General features: G+C 41.0%; 1 protein-coding gene across 3 annotated transcripts in view; it reads right to left on the bottom strand.

Annotated features, from left to right (window-relative positions):
- Window positions 1-1397: 1397 nt before the first annotated feature.
- LOC102092827 (arylsulfatase D) overlaps window positions 1398-16748 on the bottom strand; it is a 28470-nt gene continuing 13119 nt past the window's right edge. For all 3 annotated transcript variants that reach the window (XM_021287626.2, XM_065074248.1, XM_065074254.1), the window contains 4 exons: window positions 15704-15838; window positions 13031-13193; window positions 11906-12027; window positions 1398-5917 (listed from right to left, as the gene is read on the bottom strand). In XM_021287626.2, coding sequence (XP_021143301.2) covers window positions 5547-5917; window positions 11906-12027; window positions 13031-13193; window positions 15704-15838 — 791 coding nt within the window. In that variant the 3' untranslated portion in view covers window positions 1398-5546. The remainder of the gene's footprint in view (window positions 5918-11905; window positions 12028-13030; window positions 13194-15703; window positions 15839-16748) is intronic.

Below are 16748 nucleotides of genomic sequence, written 5' to 3'. Positions count from 1 at the left end.
TTTTTTTTTTTTAACATTGATTTTTCTATCCATGAATGGGAGGCTGGTTTAGTAGGAGGTGGCTTTATATGTTTACATGCTCCTAAAAGTGTCTGTTTGTTCACAGAAACAAGTCTGCAGCATATCCTTTTATTCCTTAATAGCTCTGATTCTGTTGTTTTGCTAATCTAAACTGTTCTGACTGATATGACTTTGAAAATAACATGAGATGGGCCTGTTTTCTTAATTCACATCTCTAATATTTTTACCATTGTGTAAAGGTATTTAGGTCAGACTATGAAAAAATGTTTCATATATTTGATTCCTCCTCTCCCCCCACCCCCACTCCAGTTTTCTCTTCATCATTTGGGGATTTTATTTCTCTGGGGTTTGTTTGCTTGTTTTCTATAAATTAGCCCTATATATAAGCTTAAATACACAGCATAGCAGTCAATTCTTAAATAGCCTGCAAAAATACATGTCAGTTAATACTGGCCGTTGAAATAGTCTGCATTTTCAATCTATTGGTTGTAAAATACTTCCGCTGAAATTTTGTTCATCCTGAGTTGGCTGGCTCCTAAGTAACAGTTTATTTTGTGTTCACAGTTAAAAGCAGTGACACTCATGCAATGCATTGCATCCTGGTATAAACTTTCTACTTGTTGCAATAACAGCATACCATAATCCTAGGAAAGGTAGTTAAAAAATTAACATTATGTATAATTTACTTCAAAACATTATAAAAACTGTTTGTCAGAAGACTGGCAATGATATACTATAAATACTGGAAAAAAAAAACCCACAGTTGCAAACATTTTTTCTGAGTTTCACTTTGACTGTTTTCAGAACCCTTTCAGCTTTGAGAAAGTGGAGTGGGGAAAAAAAAAATAAATTCCAAGAGACCTAGGCTCCAACTTGTGATTATTTCAATACTTTTCCCACTTCAGGATGTTATGATGTAAACTGCCTTGGAAAAGTGTTTGTTCCCTTTAATGGTACTGTACAAGTTGCTGAACTATGATAAATATAAGTTATTTTCCTTTAGATGTGTAATATTTGAAACAGGTGATTTGTTTCATTTTAGAGAACTCTGACTTTCAAAGTCTTCGCCTAGTATTACATACTTGGAAAAAATCTGATGGCATGTGATGGGTGGATACCTGGTTTATGTTTTGTTTAATCTAAAGATTTATTTTTTAAACCTCCTTAAATTCTTTAGCTTTCCAAACCTTTTACTTACAGCTTTTAGACAAATGGCAGAGCAAAAACCAGGGTCACCTGGAACCTGTAATATCCCCATTTATCTCAGAAATGTAAGAAATGTGGGGTTGTTTTTTTTGTTTGTTTATTTTGTGGTTGTGTTTTTTCCCCCCCCCCCCCCCAAAAAAAAAATCTTAGTAATGCAATAGTATGGTGACTCAAAGAAAAACTAGGTTTTTAATAAGTTTGATTTTTACAGAATTGTTTAGGTGTAGCATTAGAATCAAAGCTTTCTACAAAAATGCTCCGATATATTATTCACACTATGTATCTCTGTGTATTTTAAACTACAGTCTGGCAGCAAGCAAAAGTTTTTTGATATTTACTCCTTCTTTTTGGTGATTCATGTAAATGCTTCTCAAATATACTCAGAGTCCCTGGGAATTTCAAGCTGGATAAACTCTGAGCTCCAGTTGCTTTTCTCGGTTTATCTGTTACACAGTAATTTTGCATTGTCAAACGATGGGATGATGGGATCTTGTGCTCCATGCACTGGCATTCCCCTGGGTCCCAGCAGAGTACAAAGTGACAGGTGTGATATTTAAACACAGTGAAGCTAGGTCTCTTAGAAGCTTATTGTGTCACTACCCTGAGACTCGATGATAATTTTGTTGAGTCACTCTAATGCAGTGATTTCAAATGTCATTTGATAATGATCAAATTATTTAGATGGAAGTCAGCTTCATACAACATGCATGTCAAACATTTATACAGTACAGACACAGCTCTTTCAGTAAAACTTAACTTCATTTGTTAGAGTAATTCTTCCCTTTCTACAGTGTCTATATTTAACCATGTGTGGGCGCATTCTCCAATGGTTAACACTGGCTTGGAGATTTGCCAGTTGCTTCAGGTTTTTCCAATGGGTCATTTCATGTGGCACTTGCTGCCTTCTCTGAAGGAAGAGACCATGAGAAAATAAGGGACAAAGCATACAATTTAGCTTTTATTCTTATATTCATGTATTTTTAAAAAATATAATTATAGATGATTTTTCAAGCAAACCTGGGTAACTTAAAAGTCAATTTCTTTCAGTATTATTCAAATGCAAACAGTTGTTGTAACAGCTTTTAACCTATTAATGTATTTTATGTGGAAGTGTGCACCAGTATGACTCTTGAGAGCACGCCTGCAGAGAAGGACTTGGGGGTACTGGTAGATGAAGAATTGGACATGAACTGATAAGGTATTACTTGCAGCCCAGAAGGCAAATTGTATCTTGGGCTGCATCAAAAGGAATGTGGCCAGCAGATTGAGGGAGGTGATTCTGCCCCTCTGCTGCGCTCTGGTGAGACCCCACCTGGAGTCCTGTGTCCAGCTCTGGAGCCCTCAGTTCAGGAAAGACATGGACCTGTTGGAGAGGGGCCAGAGGAGCAACACGAAAACGATCAGAGGGCTGGAACAGCTCTGCTGTGAGGACAGGCTGAGAGAGTTGGGCTTGTTCAGGAGAAGAGAAGGCTCTGGGGACACCTTATTACGGCCTTTCAGTACTTAAAAGGAGCCTGTAAGAAAGATGGGGAGAGACTTTTTAGCAGGGCCTGTTATGATAGCACAAGGGGTAATGGTTTTAAACTAAAGGACGGGAGATTCAGACTAGATATGAGGAAGAAATGTTTTACAATGAGGATGGAAAAGCACTGGCCCAGGTTGCCCAGAGAGGTGGTAGTTGCCCCATTCCTGGAGACGTTCAAGGCCAGGCTGGATGGGGCTCTGAGCAACCTGATGTAGTTGAAGATGTCCCTGCTCATTGCAGGGGGTTGGACTAGATGACCTTTGAAAGTCCCTTCCATTCCTATTCTATGATTCTATAATGTTTGCTTTTATACAGGCTGACTTTTTCCTGTGAGGTGTAGGGCAGGCGTTAAAGATTGACATGGTATAATCCAATCCAAATGCTTTCTGCTCACGTTTCTAGCTCTTAGTCTGGCTTTAAACTTGGGTCACAAGCATTCGCACTGTGCTCAGAGATGGAATTCAGGGTTTTTGCTGATGTACTGGGCTTCCCAGTCTGTCAGTAGGAGGCTGGACCTATGCTTACATGTTGTGTGAGTGCCTGAACACCTTCGCATTCCCTGGTAAACACTCTAATCCTGGCCTAGTCTGGGACTGGGAATGTTCTTGTGTGTAAACCAGGTGGGGAGGGCAGTTAGGTGATGAGAGAAAAAGCTTATTTTCATGCTCAGCTGACAGTGTAGGTGTTGCTGAACCAATTTGCTTGACTCTAGAGAACAGCTTTTGGCTTTGTTCCCCACTGAGCAATAAGATTTGTCCTCCATCTCTGAATTGGCCAAACTGGTTTTGAAAATGTGTGGTCTTCTATGCTCTCTTCTTTCTGTATGAATCCAGTGAAATGCAGCTGCTCTGGTTTCAATCCTTGTCAGCCACAGAATAGTGACAAATCTTCTGACAAGTTCTTTGCATTTAAATCCACATCAGCGTTGCTATCAGGCAGTAAGAACAACTGTATTTTTAGATACTTCTGTCAAGTCTGACATTGATGTGTCCTATCAGTTCATTGTCAGATTAGCCTTTTGACTTATGTGGAATAATTTCCACATAACTTGCCTGGTGACCTTTTAGAAGGAAGGTAAAACAGAGAAAATAACCTGAAGAAATGTCTGGTCAGCTTTTTGGAGACTTTCATTTGGTGCTGCATCATGGTCACAACCTGTGCTGTTTAGAGCGAAATAACAGTGACTTACCATGTGGGTGACATACCACATTGGTGGTGTGAGTCAGGAGCTTGCTTGAAAACACTGTGAGAGGTGCATGGTCCAGGCACACACTGCTGTCCTGGGGCTGGTGGAAGGGCTGGGATGGGCCACTGCAGCTCAAGAGCTGAGAGAGCAGCACACTGCTCTAGGATTATCAACTGCCCTGGGCCGCCTTATCTCCTCTGCTTTCTAAAAGGCAGAAAACGACAGATAACCTTGGTATAGGACAGGGCTGTACTGGTGTGGGTCTGTGAGGCGGCTAGCCTTAAGGAAACGGGTCACCTGAAGCACCTGCTGTGCTGCTCTTACTGCACCTTGTTACTTTTAAAATCTTGGTGACCTTTAGCTGTGTGGTAGGAGTGAATATATAGTATTCAGGAAGGCTTAGAAGTTTGAATCTGAGACTCTGGCACATAATCTAATTTTTTAGAAGCAGGAAATGCAGGAACCTTGGCTTAAAAATTGGATTTGACACAGAAACCCTGCAAGAACATGGTTAGGATTATATGTTGAGAGATGAATTATTTAACCTGAGGGCAGCAAGAGAGGATTAGATATTTTAATTCCCTCCCTTTCCCTAATGACTGTACAGAGTGCTGACACTTGTTTGGCTTGAAGATGACCTGTATACTGAAGTGATTAGTAAGTGTGGTGAATTTTTTAACACCTTTTACTGAGAACAAAGTGCTGTCTCACAAAACAAAACACATTTTTCATGGGGTATAGTAGCAGTCTCATGATATCAGGAGCATTATTGCTCAAATGGGACATGCAGCTTATGAAATGGCCTCACAGATCGTGAAATTTGGGACCTATCTGGTCAAGGCAGCTAGGTGATGATTTTCAATGCTTTCTCAAGTAAGATGACTTAAGAACATGGAAAATGTATGTCAGTAGGAATTGCTGTGGTTTAGCATTTAGGAATAGCCAGATACTTTGCTGTTGCACTTCAGATGATAACGTTAGCTACCTAGTTTTTAAAACATACTTGTCAGTTTAGTTTTTCCTCAGAATTCTTACATGATAGTTAAATGAATGTACAGATGAGGCAAAAAAATTGCTGTACATTACTAGGTGTTTATTTCTTAGAGGTCGATGTGTTTTGGTATGTTTCTAAATTAAATATGCAGTTGTGCTTTTAAACACAGGAGAGTATTTTTCATCAAAAAGAGAAGGCCTGAATAGACATTTCCTCTTGGGCGCAGTCCAGTTGCCTTAACAAGCACATTACTTGTACAAACGGTTGCAATTAAAGTTTGCGCTCTCATAACTCATTATTTACTTGAATTGGAAATCGGCAAGGAAAGAAATTTCATATATTTGGGTTTTTGATCCAGAATTATGCACTTGAGGGATAAATTATTCAGGTGACCCATAGGTAGAATATGTTTGGAGCATTTTTATTATTTATTTTTTTTTTTAACTACAGGCTCATTGAATTTCTATGGGTAAGGGAAAGGTTGAATAAAAATCATAAGTAACGCTCCTTTCAGTTATTCCAGTGTAATTTGACCCACATCTCTGTATGGCTGTAGTCATGTGAATGTGAAAACGATCAGCTTTTTTAAAGCTACCTGTACTTAGATTTTGGTTTTAAACTACACTATCTGCTTTGTTGTTTTCTTTATCACACCAACAGAACGGGAATGTGCCACAGCATGGCTGCAGCCATGGCTTCCATATATTATTGTAAGGAGACAGCTGCTGTGGGACCGGAGTCAGTGTCTTGCGATGCTCTTCTACAGCTTCTCTTATTCTCCTTGTTACAGTATCAAACAAGGGCTCAGTGTCAGTTGATAGAGGATTCTCCTCAGAAGGATCTTGTGAGAGATCAAACAGCAGTGGAGGGTCATGATGGCTTACACCATCCCCAAAACATGGGCAAATTCCTCTTCCAAAACAGGCCCCAGAAGCTTCTGGTTGGAATACTGGAGTAGCATAATGAACTTTCCATATGGTTCCACCTGTCAGAGAAGAAGCACATATGAACAGCTTAATGGCATTAGGAGTCAGGGGAGACCCCGAAAGATTTGTCATTCCTAGGGCAAGCTTTTGTCGTGGTTGTCACGTATGGGTGAAAGGCCTTTTGGGAGCTGGCAGCTATTCAGAATGGTTTTGGGACACATGTGAGCTCTGGGTCATATACACTGTGCGGGTGGTCAGGCACAATATTTTGGGTAAAGAGGCAGTCTCTGTCGCTTTCTTGCATCCCTTTAAAACTCTATATGCCTCATGTGGGGAAAAATGTAGAATGTAGCCCCTGATTTCTAGGTGCAGGTACTCATAGGTGGTTCTTCTGTTGGATCTGTACATGTGAGCCAAGAAGAGCACCTGGGCAGAAACTGGTCACAGCTTCTTTCCATGCTTGCATTCCAGCACACTTTCAAATAGGATATAAATTGCAGGCCATCAAAACTGTAAAATCTAGAGTCTAGTTTTTAAGTTAGCATGATTAAGGCAATTAGTTTGCAGCTTTAGAGCTTGTACTTCATCAAGTTCTTGTACTGACCACTGAATAAGTGCAGGTCTGTAACTTGTAATGGAGAAATGACAAATGATTAGGACTAAATCTGAACGCCGTTCAATAGGAGCTTTTCCTTCCTTTTCCCTCCTCCTTTTCCCCCATTCCTCACCTTGCATTTAGAAAGCACTACATTGAACTCAGAGGCAGGGACATGCCCAGCAAGAAGGCAGCAATTAGATGTCTGAAAAAGGGAGAGGAGAAGAAAGGGGACATTCAGCACTTGGAGCCACTTCTGTAATGTATTGAGCACAAGTAGCTGACAACTGCATTGTCCCTTGTGGCATGTTCTTTTTGATTCAATGGAATCAGCTGAACTGTCCTTCCTTCTCTTGTCCCTGGAGCTGCTCTTCATGACTGGGAGTCTGCAGCTTGATTCTTTTGTCTCTGTCATGTCACTACTGCTAGAACATATTTTGTTAATAAATAAAATTTAAAAACTTCTTAAGAGGTGAGAAGAAACAAATAACAGATATTAAGGCTGAGGTAATCTTTTAGCTTGAATTCTTCAGTTATTGGCTGGCTGGCTATGTATCTATTTATTTTCTCCCTGTAGTTTCCACATCCTACTAAGCTATACTTCTGTTCCTTTGTGGAGGCATGATGTCTCAATGGTTCTGAAATGTTTTGACGTAACATGTTTGGAAATGTTCAGATTTTAGATACCTGCATTTCTGAAGTTATGAGAGAAAGGATGCAGTAGGTGGATTTCTCAAAGGAAATAGGCTCACTTCCTGCTGTATAGCTAAGGATAGGTATTCCTTAGCTCTGTTTGGGTGTGTGCTTCACTACTGGCTGGGCTGTGCTCCAGGTCCTTCCACTTTTCCCTGTCTTGTGACTGAAAGAGCATTTGTCTTGTGACAAAAATACAAGCATCTACTGTCATATCAGGGTTCCCCGAGCATGGGATTTGGGTCTTACATCTGTGGTCAGGTAGCATAGATATGTGTTAGGAGGAGTTAAACAGGAGGCCCCTAACATTCTGTGATTCTGTGGTGTTTGCAGGGCCATATGCCTCTGATTAGCTGGCTCTAGTCAGAGAGCTACTGTGATTTTGCTGAAATAACCATTTAATAGATAAATACGCTATGGGCAGGTAGACTTACCTAGCTACACATAGGAATTTGTGACCAATGTTCAGGAAAAAACCCCACAAAATAAGTACTTATTCTTTTCCATAAATAGTTCAGCTGAATTCTTCATCACTTACACACTGTAGGGCAGTTCAGAGAAGTGAGTGTAGAGTGTCTGAGGAGAGTTGTTCTGATTCTGCAAAATTTTAACATTCACTTTTCACAGCTGCAAATAATTACTGGGGTTGCAGCGTGGGAGAGAGCCAGGTCCTTGTTAGTTCATTCTGAAGGATACAGTGAGGCTGATTGCAATTAACCTGTGTTGGTGAGCTGAGCAGACAGCTGGCTTACAGCAGGATAAAAGAGAAAAAAAAAAAAAAGGTGGTAGAAATCAGTGCTGATGAAAGCAGCAGGGGTTTCAGTCATCTCCAGGAAGTAAAGAGGGATATGCAATTTGCTACTGAAGTAGCTCTGACAGAATTTGAAGGATGCGTGTGAATTTTAGGGCAACATGTTAATGTAATATCTCCAAGGGAAAGGAAGCCTGCTTCTTCAATCCAAACATATCTCAAACCCATCTGGTAACAATCAGTCAGTTTAACGAGCAGAAAGAAATGAACTGTCACTAATAAGCCTTATTGTGCTGTGGTAGAGGAAAGGACTGTTTAACATATAGACAAAGGATTCTTCTGGCTTCACTGAAGGGCTTAATTGATGAGTCCTGCTGGGGAGACATCAGGACACAATGGCTTCATATCTAGCCTGTCCAACAGATAGAAGTAAACAGGCAATAAATATGTAATATGAACGTGATATACTTGTAAATGAGCTAAAACAGACTAAAAAGTCTGTCAGACCAGTCAGAAGTAATGGCAGCTGGAGCAAAGAATCAGAATTTCTGGCTTGGCTTTAAGTTGAGCCCCATGGTAATATTTGGTTAGCCAGCCTTTCCTATGCAGAACATTGCATTGTTTTCAACCCCCATGTCATGAGCATTTGTGGCTCAATGGGAAAAATTGCAGAAAGGCATGCACAGGAGATCTAGCTGTGCTTGTGGTTTCATGAGAAGACAAACTATACACCTTACACTGCACTTTGTATCTGTGCTCATTTTACAGGTAGTGTGAGCTCTATTAGAAATTGACCTGTAGAGAAGAGTAGTTATTGATGGCTTGACATCCAGGCTGTAGCTGCCTGAGGGTGTTTTACTGGGGGCTAGCACTTTACTGGTCCAATTTACACAAAATCTTTTAGTGATTAGAGCATATTAGGTATGATCCTGGAGCCTATACTATGGTTTAGTTTAAGCTAAATTAATGATATCTGAGTCCATACCACTATGGAACCCAAAGCACAGTGAGGGAGTAGGTTCAAGAAGGACCTGCTTCTAAAGCACACCTCTGATCTGAACTAATATTGCAATGTAGACAAACCTTCTATGACCTAGGAGAACAAGAGATGGAGGGGATGAGAACAGCAGTCCTTTAATCTGAAAAGCAGTTCTTCAAACTCATCCCATGATAGGGTATACATTTAGTGTTTCACTGAAGTGCAGCATGACTCCTAGTAGGAATTTTCTCCAGAAATTGCTGCAGTAAGAAAAAGCTTTCTCTGCCCAGAAAAAAAATATACATTACAATGAAGTAAAGAGACGTTTCTAAGAATAGTGATGGCGTAATAGATGTGAGTTTCTGATGGCTGTTCTGCTTTAGCTAATGCAAAGAGGCGAATGGGCTTGGGGTTGGATGTGATCAAGCCTGGGGCTACTGACAGGTCTGGTGTGGGGCTGGCTTGCCACCAGCCTGCGTCAGGTGAACCGATCTCTCACTTCTCCAGTGGCAGCTCTAAGAGCTGTACTCTTTGCTGTCTCAAGCTCCCTGGTGTGCCGAGTATTAGATAAAGGGGGAGAGAAATTCAAAGTGGTGACCCTCACGTTTCTGCCACGTGAAGGCTGTTGTGGGCTCCAGGAGCGGAAGAGCCTCCCCCTCTGAAGCACGCATTGACGACCGGCTGCTGCCCCCTGCCGGGCGGCGGTTGTGACCGTTGGCGGTGCCGTGCTGCCCCCTGGCGGCGCCTTCCTCTCACCGCGCTGCCGGCTGAGGGGAGCGCGGTCACCGCTCCAGACCCAGCCCCTCATGCCCCCGCCTCGGTGTCATAGAATCATTTCAGCCAAGATGCAGTGTGCCCGTCACTTAGAAACGCTATCTTTTGATTGTGCCCAAACAGAGGAAAGAACTGAGTCCGGGTATCATTGATAAGTAATTAGTTGAAACAGCCGAAATGTTGGCTTTGAGCACTTTGTGGTTCCCTCACTGCGATCGCTTGGTTTCACAACCATGATGGTATCAGGTCACTCAAATCCCCAGCTTGGGGGAGAGGCCCAGTCAGGTTGATAGGGTTGTGAAGGCCTCACTACTCAGCTGCAAGGCAGAAGACAGGCAGTTGCAGCACTCTTCCTTAAATGATCTCTTTCCTACTGTATAGAGAAAAACAATATCAGCATCTTCTCTCCAGAGAAAACAGAGAAAGAGAAAAAAAGAGAAAGAGAAAGAGAAAAAAAAACAGCCAACTAAACCAAACAACCAACAATCAACCACAAAAAGCAAACTGAAATACTAACTTCACTCCCTGGAAGAACTGTATTTATGAAACACCCTTGCACTTGACCTTTTCTACCATACAACTCCTTCAGCATTGCATAGGTTGCTCTGAAAGGATCTCTCCCTGAAAGGATGAGCTCCTCAAGTACTGTATGGCTCATACAGCTTACACGTTTTTCCTTGAATGAAGTACCCATGTTAATCTTTGGGGATCAAGAACCTAAAAATAAAATTTCACTGCAGCACCTGGCATCAACATCCTTACACTTAGTCCTTTTCCCCATATTTCCTGTTACTTGAGTGCAGTGACTCCCTGCCAAAGAGCCACATTTCTGTCAAACATATTGTGATGACAAGGACACTGACCTCAAGGTTAAACTGGCAGCATGACTGAAAGTTCGGTGTTGCAACTCTTCTGTGTTTGCTCATGCCAAGAAAGAGGACAGCAAAGTTCTCAGCCATTGCCCTGATACTCTTGTGTTTGTGTGTCTAGGGGAACAGATAAGTCTATTTCGAAAGATTTGCAAGTACGAGTAAATTTAGCAGTCTTGAAGTCTTCACTGAGCAAGGAGATTCTTAGCTTGCTACTTGCTATATCTGATACTGCCATTGTATCATAAAAGATACATAAATGGGCATGAGAAGGATCACCCAGTTAGCACTGTGATATAAGAAGGATTTCCTGCTGGGCTGGCAAAGATTGTCTCACCCCACAGTCAGCACTCAAAGTGCTGCCTCAAACAGCCGATTCCTCGTCAACACACCAGCTGAATGTGAACAGCTGGCAATGGTGGAATCCCCCAGCATTCATAGCTGTTATCTAATTGCAGTCTCTCAAGAACTCTTTAATTCTTCTCTCACTTCACAGACAGGGAAAGCAAAACAAAAATTAAAGGGTCTCATTCAAGTTTCTAAAGGATGAGAGGATGAGTAGGCATAGCCTGCTCCCTCAGCTTCTGCATTTCTCCAGCTGTGCAGAAAGGAAAAAAAAAAAAAAAAAAAAGAGTACTTCATTGACAGAAATTCATCCACTTTACACTGACAGCCAGTCATAGAAGGCACAGTTCATCCCAGCCAACTTTTATATCAGATGTAGTCAGGTGACTGATCTAGCCCAGGTGTGCTAATCAGAAGGAGGTGTGTCACAGCCTGTAAACATCTGTGTCTCTTCAGTGACTACAAAACAACAAGCTCAGATCCAGGCACCTGTGTTGCATCACACAAATGCCATCCTCTACTCTGAAGAGGAATACGAACACAGCTACCAGTCACTGGCTTGTTTTCTTTTACACTGTAATGGAGGGTGACAATGCCAAAGATGGGGTGCTTGTTGAAAGCTCAGGAAAGCATTACAGTTGCTGTCAGCTTGTCTAATGCCACAGACCAAAAAAATAAAATAAATAAGATAGGGCTATTGAAAACATACAAACTACAGCTTAAGATAAAGACCTTATGCGTGCAGTTTGATTTTCCTCAGTCTTACACTAAAGCTGATGTCAAATGCTTTTGCAGCAAAAGCAATAGAAACACTGCAATAACAGGGAGATTTTTTAAGCAATGCTGCTCAGGAAGCAAAATTTTCATGTCGGGAAAGGCAGCAAAGTTACAAGGCCTCTCTGCACTGTGCAGAAGAACTGAAAGTTTGAGGCATTAAACTTACTCCAGATACATATACATGTGTTTTTTTGTTGTACTCTATTGGAAGCTAAAGGTCAATAAGTCATCTCTGATATGCAGGAGGGGGTTATTTATACTCACTGTCCTTTTGGTACCACCGCACTGCATGCAGAAACACACCGCAGTAGTGAAACATGAACTCGTGCCCTGAGTGCTGAGCTGTCCCCCGCAGCAAAGGCAGCAAAGAGCGCCCGTCGATTGTCCTGATGGAGAGGACAGGAGTCACCAGACTGCTTAAGAATTTCAGTCTGCAGCTGAAGCAAGAGCAGTATTCAAGCTACCATTTAGCTAATGAGCCCTGAGATTTTTAATTGTGTGGATGAGTGGAGACCAGTGATTAGCAGTTACTAGCAGTTTTTGCTATTATTGCTAGTTCATACATCCTGCCTGAGGAGAGGAGTTACCATTACTGTAATTTTCCTGGGAGTAAGTGATAACCATGGCAAAGGCACGGCTCATAGCCTTTAATTTTGCTTCCTGTAACGGAAGTCACTGATAACTCCATAAGCTCCAGGCCTTGTAAAAAAAAGAAAAAAAAAAAAAAAGAAAAAAAAAATATATATATGCAACACTTACTGAATTGACTAACAGTCGGTTTAGTTACATACCACCTGTACTTCTATGTTTTTTGCTCAAATGTCTTAGCCACTCACACTTTCTAACATAAATGCTACATAGGTCTAACATAGGTGCTACAAATTGTTTACTATTGAGGATGCTGCTTCTCCAGTACTTGCAGCCAAATGCAGGCCACGTGCCATTTGCTCCACCTTCTCTATTCATGAAGAACCAGGCTTTCTAGTCTTGGACACGGCCTGTCCCAGTACTCCAACAGGACTGAATAGCTTTGTAGATATCTGTGGATTTTTCATAGAAAGAAAAATTAAAAGGGGCAACTGTGATTGTGTGCCTTTTAAAAAAAAAAAAAAAAATATATATATATAGTCATCCCAATGTCCCAAATCAACCAGGTTGCCTTTCAGTGATCAAAAAACTGAGTTAGCTAAATGACCCTTGATAAAACATACTGTGTTTTCCTTTGCCTGTTCCATATAAGCAGGCAAGATGGGGAAAGCTACACAGAAAAAAAGCTATAGAATTGCTGGGTTTAGAAAAACAGAATTTAGCCTGTGGCTGTTAGGGTGCATGACATTTATAGTCAACTTCTATCTAAATCAAGAAAGGGAAGCAAGTATGGTTATGTACCTGTCCTGAGGAACTTCTCCTCCAGCCAGGTGAACCACTGTTGGGAAGATGTCCATAAGGCTTGTCGGTTCATTGATAACTGTTCCTGCAGGCAACACTCCTGGCCATCTAACTATTCCTGGGACACGGATCCCTCCTTCCCAGCCTCCCATTCCCTTTCCACCTGTTGGGGGGGGGGGGAAGTACCCAAAACGGTGAAAGAATGAAAGATATTACATATTGATTATGCATGTATAGTATAAGGCTTTAAAACATTTAGAATATTCTAATAACCTTAATGAAAATGCACTAAATCCTGGAAAAGAGTAGAATGACTGTAGTGCAAATTCGTTTCTTCAAAAAACAAATATTCTTAATCTCTCTATTTTACAGTGCTTTCTTGGGTGACACATATAGTAACCCACTACGTAAGTAGTATTTTTGGCAGAAGAAGAACAATTCCACTCTCTGACAGTCTGACCCATAATCTTAATTGAATGTCATGTCTGAGAACAGTCTCCACACTCCCTAAAAACATGCACAAGAAAAAATTCCATTATTAATAAAAAGCAAAACCTGATCTGGTGTCAATGGAACAGAGGTTGCAGCCCCACTTAGTGCCTGAGGAAGGGGGATTAACAGAAGACCAGCCTGGTTGTCAGACAGTTCATAGTCAGAGGCAGTGGGAACATTAAAAACTGATTTGCAGTCTTGGAGAGCAGTGAGGGGAATCAGGATCACATCTGATTGCCCTCTAAGAGTTCAAGGTCCCAGGGGTGCTTTGTGTTGATCCCAGACAGAAGAGCACAGAACCTGTGCAGTAAATAGGGGAGTGCTCTGACCATGCTGCAGTGATGGAGTTGTCTTGACATAATCCAAAGAGTCTTTCTTAACTTGGTTTCTCTTGCATTCCTCTAGTCTTCTAAATTCTCTCCTCCGTGCATTGGTTCGAAGTCAAAGTATTGTTTTGAATAGTGTTTAAAAGTGAGCGTTATTGATTAATTACACATGGAAATTATAGATATCAAGGATGGGGATAATAATGAAACAATGTCATTTAAAGCCAGAACTCCCAAGTTGAGGACCCAGTTAGAAAACAAAAAATGGAAAATGTTGAAGCTCAGGTACCTGTATGACCTTTGCTCTGTTATTTCTCCTGTCAAGAGCAGAAATCAGAAGTCATTGCTGGAAAATGTTGTAGGAAAATCAGCAAACAAAATTTGAGGCTAACTTATTAGCTCAGCTAATAAATCAACAGCTGAATGGTAGTTTATTCTAATCTCTGGCTTTGCTAAATAATGCCAGACTTCACTATTGTGGAGGTGTGCTCATAGTTACAGGGGAGAGGCAAGGTTCCCAGAGCTTGGTTTTAGAGGCTGACAGGGTGGCATGATGGATTATAAAGAGGGCAGCTCCAGCTGCTTGTGCAATAACCTTTATGCCATGTAAGATAATGGTATCTCATGTTTTGTTATTCACTAGCAGCTGTTCTCATTATTCATGTGTGGTTTATCTGTCTACTTGTTTTTAACATCCTGGTAGCAATAGCAGCAGTGAGTTCTACAGATATTTATGAATTAATTTTTTAAAATCTTTTTTCAGTTTGTTGCTAGTTAATCTCCAGGGGATGTCCCCTGTTCTGCTGTATGTGTAGATAAATGGGAATGCCTTTCTGTTATTAATATCTACACGGATACTATATATCCTTTTGTCTCCTCTCTAAGAAGCCATGATTACATGATTGCCCTCTCATACTGAAGTCTCTCCCTGATCACATTCACTTTTCCTCTCCGGACTCTCCTGCTACCAATATACTTGTATTAGACCAGTAGAAGCGAATGCCCTTAGGTTCTGAGCTATTCAAGTGAGACCATTGGCTTTTTTGCACCTGTTACTAGTATGGCAACTTTGTATCTGGAATTGAAGGTTAATTTAGCATTAAGGGTTATTCCTGGGTGAGATCTCAGCTGTATCAAACATTGCTTGTGTGGCTCATCAAGTAAATTGCTACCAGACATTATGCATTTTGATGCTGAGCAAAGTAAAGACACCTGAATCTTCTTTAGGGAAATGAGCGATGGGAGCAGTTTTCAGGCCTCATGATATGGTAAGTGTCAAGCTGCCCAGGTTATCACAGTGGCTTTTGGAGGCTTGGCAGCCTGGAGGGAGCACATATAAGAGATACCATAGATCTTAATTTCCATAGATATCTGCCAGTGTTGACACAGATAATTGTCTACTGCAAAAAACAGAATGATGTTTGAAGTGAGACTCCAAACAGCATGTTCTTGATCAGGGGAAGTTCTGACTGGACATTAGGGAAATGTTTTTCACTGAGAGTGTGGTTGGTCACTGGACCAGGCTTCTCAGGGAAATGGTCAGAGCACGAAGCCTATCAGAGTTCAAGGAGCGTCAGGGTGACACTCTTAGTCCCGTGGTTTAGTTTTACATAGTCCTGTATGGAGCAGGGAGTTGAACTTGGTTGTCCTTATGGGTTCCTTCCAACTTGAGATATTCTATAATCCTATATTTTCAGGCAGTGCGTTGGGTTATGGATTAGATAGTATAGTTACAATACTTAAAAGACTATATCCAGCCCTGTAGATTAGTAAATATAGTCTATCAGGATGTATTTTATTTTATCATTTTCTTTAAGAGGAAGTCTTATGCATGTACACATTACCCAAATTTTACCTTTATAGATCCCGTTCCATCCACCCAACTGAGTATTTCCTCTGCGAGCCTCTAAGGATCCTCCATGATCAGATGCAAAATAAATGAATGTGGTATTCTTCAAGCCCTCTTTGTCGATAGCATCCAGAAGCGTGCCTACAAACAAAGTAAATATCATAATTATGTCCTGAGATGCAGTCAGATTTTTTTTAGGTCTTAACTCAAAATTCAATGAAGATCAGGTCTTTCCATTTACCTGAATGAATTCTGTTACGAGCTACCACAAGCAATGTAAAGGGTGATCCTGCATTATAGAAATAATAAGACCCAATGGAAAGCTGCTGAATGTGTCCCAAAATTGTTTGTGGTGTCCATAAAACCAGGAAAATAAAAAATAAAACTGACTGGAATAATTATTTAAATGAATGACCCTTTTATTCAAGCTACTCAGAATACTCTGTGAGCTTTATGCTGTAAATTCTCCAAGTCAAGGATCATCTCCATTGTGTAGCCTCAACCATCTTGAAAAGCATGAATAACAGTGCTGCCTAGACTCCTAATCATAGACACTGCTGTGTCCCACAAGGAGCTGAATAAGGAGTCTTAGATGCAACTGCTTACTATCAACCAAAATCTTCTCCTGATGCCCATGGGAAAACTCCACAGAGCACAATTCAAGCCTGACTTCATAAGGAATGTTTTCAGTACTGAGAGTATCAAATGTTTATACATAATACTATTTATCTATGATTGCTTCTCCTCATCACCTACTTCATCAAATGTATTTGCCAAGAACAGCTTCTGCAGCTACAAAAGCAGCAGCAAAAGCTAAAATATGCAAGAAAAAAGCATAAAGCAGTGGTTGGCTCTTTTGATCTTCTCCTTTACAGACTTCCTTGGTCAAACTATTCATTGAACTTACCTAAAAACAGACACCTTCCCTCAAAAAGAGAGTTTAGATTGAGTCTAGGCATATTGGCTCTGAATTAGACCCCAAATCTCTTACTTAGTTGCCCAACCCTTACACCATTGGACTTCTGCCACCCAGCTCTGCTTTGCATAGCCT

The sequence above is a fragment of the Columba livia genome, chromosome 1 (genome assembly GCF_036013475.1).
Source record: "Columba livia isolate bColLiv1 breed racing homer chromosome 1, bColLiv1.pat.W.v2, whole genome shotgun sequence".
Taxonomy (NCBI): domain Eukaryota; kingdom Metazoa; phylum Chordata; class Aves; order Columbiformes; family Columbidae; genus Columba; species Columba livia.
The sequence above is the reverse complement of the archived record's forward strand: the minus strand, read 5'-3'. Positions and strand labels throughout refer to the sequence as shown.